Raw genomic sequence first — 6,450 nt, forward strand, 5'->3', positions numbered from 1 at the left:
TTGTATCGCAGTCCAATATTCAGTGTCTGTCCTTATATTTAATAATTAGAAACTGATGGCAAGAGCTATAAATAACATGGATTAAATTAATAAATTTGTAAACTTTATTCTTTTACTCCCCTTTGTGCTTGCTCATAGAAGCATTTAATATAATGTAGCACTGTTTGGCTTACATATGAGGGATGAGTAGTGAATGAGATGCAAGAAGGGCAGGCATGCAGTAAGCAGTTTTTATAACTCAGCTTTTTCAGCTAAGGAAGAGGAATCAAGAAAGAATTATCATTTTAAGTTGGTTCTTAAAATTCCACATTCGTCCTTCCACAGTCAACATTCTCTTGTGAACTTACAAATGTGCTATCACAGCGGGGACATTCTTAAGATATTCTTTGTGTTTGATTTGCCCATTCCATTAGTAAATGAACAGTAACATGAACAGCAGTCTTCAACATTTCCTCGTAAATGATTTATGTGTTCCCTACTCAGCAATTAACTTTTCAATTATTCCAATCAGTCCCGAGACTGACTCAAACCTGGAAACGCTGTTTAAGAGAGACCATTTTATTTTGAACAAAGGATTTAAAAGTTACGGAGAAAACAAAAGACTGAGCAAGAGAGTGGAAGATTAAAAATATGGCCTAATTGAAACACACAGAATAGTGAAAGGCTTGGATAGAGTGGATGTGGAGAGGATGTTTCCAATAGTGGGAGAGTCTAGAAACATAGAAACATGGAAAATAGGTGCAGGAGTAGGCCATTCGGCCTTTCGTGCCATCGCCGCCATTCAATTTGATCATGGCTGATCATCCAAAATCAGTACCCAGTTCCGGCTTTTTCCCCATTTTCCCCTGATTCCTTTAGCCCTAAGAGCTAAATCTAACTCTCTCTTGAACACATCCAGTGAATTGGCCTCCACTGCCGTCTGTGGCAGAGGATTCCACACATTCACAACTCTCTGGGTGAAAAAGTTTTTCCTCATCTCAGTCCTAAATGGCCTACCCCTTATTCTTAAACTGTGACCCCTGGATTCTGAACTCCCCCAACATCGGGAACATTTTTCCTGCATCTACCCTGTCCAATCCTCAATAAGATTTTTATATGTTTCTATAAGATCCCCTCTCATCCTCCTAAATTCCAGCGAATGCAAGCCCAGTCAACCTATTCTTTCATCATACATCAGTCCCGCCATCCCGGGAATTAACCTGGTGAACCTACACTGCACTCCCTCAATAGCAATAATGTCCTTCCTCAAATTCCAGATAGTTCCATATTCAAAATTCAAAAGTGAGTTCCAGATATCGACCGATCACTTTTTGTTTTTAAACTTTTTCCCTCTCAGATCCTCCTTAAAACAGTTTCCCCATAAACCCATGCCCCATTATATTTGATACCTTTCTATGGGAAAAAAATTGTGGCCATCTAACCTAACTATACCTCTTAGAATTGTATATACGTCTATCAGAAAATAACACAAACAGGAATTGGGAGGGACAAAAGGGACCATAAAATACCATTGACAAGTCAGATCAAAGAGATCCTCAGGCTTTTAGACACACATTAAAAACAAATGGGGAACTTGTGATATATATAATGTATATATACATAGAATCTGGACGAAAAGGTAGATGGTTTTGTAAATTTGCAGTTGACACAAAAATTGGTGGAGTTGCAAATAGTGGAGAAGACAAAGGACACAGATTAGTTACTGAAATGGATACAAGTTTGGGAAATGCAAATGCAAGAGAAAATTATACAGTTAATGGCAGGACCTTTAACGGCATTGTTGTACAGAGGGATCTTGGGGGTTGAAGTCTATAACTCCCAGAAAGTAGCAACACAAGTAGAGTGGTAAAGAAGACATATGGTATGCTTGCCTTCACCAGTCAGGGCATTGAGTATAAGAGTCAGGAAGTCATGTCGCAACTTTATAGGACTTTGGTTAGGCCGCATTTGGGGTGTTGTGTGCAGTGCTGGACGTTCCATTGCAGGAACTATGTGGATGCTTTAAAAAGTTAGAAGAGGTTTACCAAGATGCTGCTTGGAGTATAGGGTATTAGCAATAAGGAAAGGTTGGACAAACTTGGATTGTTTTCTCTGGAGCATTAGAAACTGAGGGGAAACCTGATAGAAAATTAGAAGAAGCATAGATAGGGTAGAATCTTTTTTTCAAGGGCAAAAATATCAAATTTTAGATGACATATATTTAAGGTAAGATGGGCAAAGTTTAAAGAAGATGTGTGGGCAAATAGATTTTTACACAAACAGTGCTAGGTGCCTGAAACACACTGCCTGGGGTGGTGATGAAAGCAAAAGGAATAGTGGCGTTTAAGAGGCTTTTATATAGGCAGATGGATTTTCAGGTCATGGAGGGATATGGATCATGCGCAAGTAGGCAGATTTGACATCATGTTTGGCACGGACATTGCGGGCCAAAGGAGATTACTGTTCTATGTTGAGGGTCACTCTCCAACTTCCCTCCCTCCAGGAAAAAGTCCGGCCTTCCAATCTCTCCCAGTAACTAAAGCCCTCCAATCCATGTAACATCCTGGTGAGTGTCCTCTGTATTCTTTCGGGCGCAACCTCATTCTTCCTATAGCATGGCGACCAGAATAAAACAATACTTCAACTGCTGTCTAACATTCATCGAGTTGCAACATAACATGTCATCTTTTATGTAATCCACCTCAATCCATGATTGTGTCCATATATGTGTCCTACCCCTATCTGACTTCCCAAAATGCATCACCTCACACTTGTTGGGATTAAATTCTATCTGCCAATGTTCTATCCAACTTTCCGTCTAATTTTTAACCTTAGCCTTAGACATCCTTTCTCACTACACCAACCATTTTAGTGTAATTCGCAAACTTACTCATCACTCATGAATTCAAACGCCCATGAACAAAGGGAAATACAAAAAGTGGTGTACACTATCTGGTCCATCACTAGTACTGACCTCCCCACCTTAGAGGGATCAATAGAAAGCTTTAGTTTAGTTTAGTTTAGTTTAGTTTAGAGATTAAATGACTCTATGGATCCTGTGGCATGATTCCCAGAGCAGACTGCCCAGCTTGTCTGGCAAAATGCCTCATTGCCAGAACTCATCAACAAGCACCATTACATGGCTTGGCTGGTGGTGAGGGGATCCCTCCCAGTCAGATCCTTCCTGCGCAAGCTGCCCTCAGGACGGCTGCTCTGGAGAGGAGACGGTTGCAAGAAGACTCTGGAGGGGTTTGCAATGGTCCCTGTCATGATTTATTCCGAACAGCTCCGTAACAGAGGACTGTGATTTAGGGATGCATTCAGACGGACATCGACTGCTGTTGGAAGGTCTTCAACTCGGTGAAAGATCTTCTTTGGTCCGCCCGAACTTTGTTGACCTTGCAGCAGAGTGAGTGTTGCTGACTGGCCCGCTGCAGACTGGCCCGCTGCAGACTGCAGGAGTACATACTGAGGGACGTACTGAAGCTTGGTGCAGCCAACGCCAAGGCTCTGTGGTAGAGGGCGACAGTCTTGGGTCTTTCCGCTGCTGGGGATGGGGGGGGGGGGAGAGAGATGCCCCTCAAAATAAGAGAAGGGATTATACGCCAGGGGGGCATATGAGTGGCAAGTGTGGGGTAGAATTGTGTAATTTGTGTAAACAGTATTGTATGTATGTATGTATGTATAGCCTCCGAGAATGTTGGATGACTATTTTGCAAGGTTCCTGTATTGTATATATTTTTTACTTGAATAAAATTTATTTTGATTTTTTTTAAAGTTCATTTTAGAGATGCAGCACAGAAACAGGCCCTTCAGCCCACCGAGTCCACGGCGACCATCAATCACTCGTTCACACTATATTGTCCCACTTTCTTATCCACTCCCTACACACAGGGGGAAATTTCAGAGGCTATTTACCCTGCAAACCCACACATTTTGCAGGGGAAAAGCACAGCACCTGGAGGCAATCCACACGGTCACAGGGAGAACGTGCAAACTCCGCACAGACAGCACCTGAGAACAGGATCGAACCCGGGTCTTTATGAATGCTGCACTACTGTGCCTCAAAATGGCAGCAGCTCATCAAAGACCCCATCCACTCTGGCCATGTTCTCATTTCACTCCATCGGGAAGGTATAGGAGTATGAAAAACCGTGGTCACCAGGTTCAAGAATAGCGTCTTCCCAACAATCATCACTCTCTTAAACATTGACCTATAAACTGTGGATTATCTTTAGCTGTACAAAAGACTTAGTGGGTTATTTTAGCACTCGTACTAGGGTAATTATTTATTGAATTATGTTTATTATATATTACCTATGTGTACTGTATTACAGACCTGATATTTTGAGGCCTGACAATCTCAATAAAATGTGTACAAATCCATACAGAATTTTCAAAAATAACATTGGGTTCTGTTTTTTTTTTAAACCCCTTTAAAAAAATGCCGTACGAACAAAATGCTAATTGGAGAGATTATTTGGTTATAAATCCCCTGGCTGCTGAATACCTTGACTGAGTCTCAATCATAACCTTATCCTCGTCCGTCAGGCCGGAGGTCGCCAGCTCCGTCTCCCATTGGTTGCCGGGGCTCATTACCATATTGACCTCACAAAGAAGGCGATTGGCCGGGACCGTGAGGGGTGACGCTACTGCGTTGCTAGGAGACAGGGCGTTTCCCGGAGCGCGAGGTGGAGGCAGCCTGCGGCCGAAGCCGGGCAGTCACTCCATGTAAACCGGAACATGAAAGCAGTTGCACGGCCCGGAAGCTAGAAGGGAGGCGCTTATTACATTGGCTGAGTGCCCCCGGCGTCCAATTCATCCTACTACAGGTTCCATCTTGCTTTTTGCGAAATCTGCTAAGTAACACCTTTATAAATCCGCTGAGGACGTGAATTGGTTGCAGTGCAAAAAGAGCAGCTTAAGAGGGAGGCACTGCCAGAGGAAGTTGTGCATCTAAAGAGTTTGAAGGATTCCACACACGAAGGCGAAAGCAAACGGCACTGAGGAAAAATGATGCAGATTATGGATACCTACAACCAGAAGCATTCCTTATTCAACGCAATGAACAAATTTATAGCTGCGGTCAATAACATGGACCAGACGGTCATGGTGCCGAGTCTTTTGCGGGATGTCCCCCTTGAAGACGAGAACAAGAGCGAAGTTAATGGCGTTTCAAGTACCGGAGCATCCAACTATTACTCTGATAAGTGGGACATGTACAACTACTTCGTCTTGCTGAAATCCATCAAGAACGACATAGAGTGGGGTGTGGTGCAACTGGACGATAGGAAAAAGGATAAAGCCGCCACCATAGACATCAGAGTGGACGAGGTGGAAGGAGAAGAGGACTTGCAGAAACAATTCCATTACCATCTAAATGGATTATACACCGTCCTGTCAAAACTGACTAGAAAAGCTAACACCTTAACTAACCGCTACAAACAAGAAATCGGTTTCGGTAGCTGGGGACATTGAGCACAGATCAAGAACTAACCCTCCTTAATGAAGTTAAGCCAAGCCTAACTGAAGTTGCAAGGTTGTTTTCTGCTCGGTCGTTGAAACTGATAGAGGAAACGATTTAACTTGATCATTTAATATGTCCTTTTTTCTGTTTTAGTTTCCCGTCGTATTTCTGGGAAAGGGAAGGCTTTGTTGGACGTGCTAAATAAATCTTTCATTCATGAAATGGAAAGCGTGGCTGTGGGCCTGTGGGCGACTGTGCCGGCGGAGATTACATTTTACTTTGCACTACTTTGTACTATATGTGTGATGTATAAAATTGTAACGTCTTGTGTACAGTTTACTCGTTTTACAAACGCTCACGGGAGACGCGTGTCTTTCTGCAGTCTTTACATGGTATACGAAGTTCCTAACAACGTGAGGCCGTTAAAAAAAGCCAATGACATGAAAGATATATATTTCTGTGGGTAACTTACTGTATGGAAACAACTGAAAATTCTGATAAAAAGAATAATATGACGAGGTTTCCTGTATCAACCACGTATTTTGCGTATTTAAACCATACTTTTGTACAACCGGATTAAAACAATGTTTAAAAATAAAAAAATAAAACAGCTTGCAGTCATTTTCAAATTCTTGAGCTCTGGTGAGATACATTTTAGATTTGGGGTCGAGGCTATCTTTTTGTCTGAACCCCAAATAGAGTTTAATGTGGTTCAGGGCGAGTCGTCTTTCTTTTAATTCGCCGCCCATGCCCCGTTGCAACACAATGGGAACCGGCTTTGGGTGTGTTGTCTCAGAATCCGCATTCCTTTCCATCTCTTAAAAAAAATGGCTTACAGCCGAGAGAAATCCTTTGCCGGCACCACCATTGCTTCCAATTCAAAGGAGGATCTGTGAACCACCCTCCGTCCTTGCCATGGCATAGTTGTCTTCTTGCCTCTGAGTATTCATAGAGCAGACATTTTTAGCATTGTTATTCTTTATTACAAAATCGTACCGGATTAG

The 6,450-nt window shown here is 42.5% G+C and overlaps 1 protein-coding gene across 1 annotated transcript; it reads left to right on the plus strand.

Annotated features, from left to right (window-relative positions):
* The first annotated feature begins 4,702 nt into the window (after positions 1-4,702).
* On the plus strand, positions 4,703-6,057 carry LOC144598777 (mid1-interacting protein 1-B-like). The gene has a single exon (XM_078409179.1). It carries the CDS (start codon positions 4,993-4,995, stop codon positions 5,455-5,457), a length of 465 nt encoding a protein of 154 aa, XP_078265305.1. The 5' UTR covers positions 4,703-4,992; the 3' UTR covers positions 5,458-6,057.
* The last annotated feature ends 393 nt before the right edge of the window (positions 6,058-6,450 follow it).

This window comes from Rhinoraja longicauda, chromosome 12 (assembly GCF_053455715.1).
Source record: "Rhinoraja longicauda isolate Sanriku21f chromosome 12, sRhiLon1.1, whole genome shotgun sequence".
Lineage (NCBI taxonomy): Eukaryota > Metazoa > Chordata > Chondrichthyes > Rajiformes > Arhynchobatidae > Rhinoraja > Rhinoraja longicauda.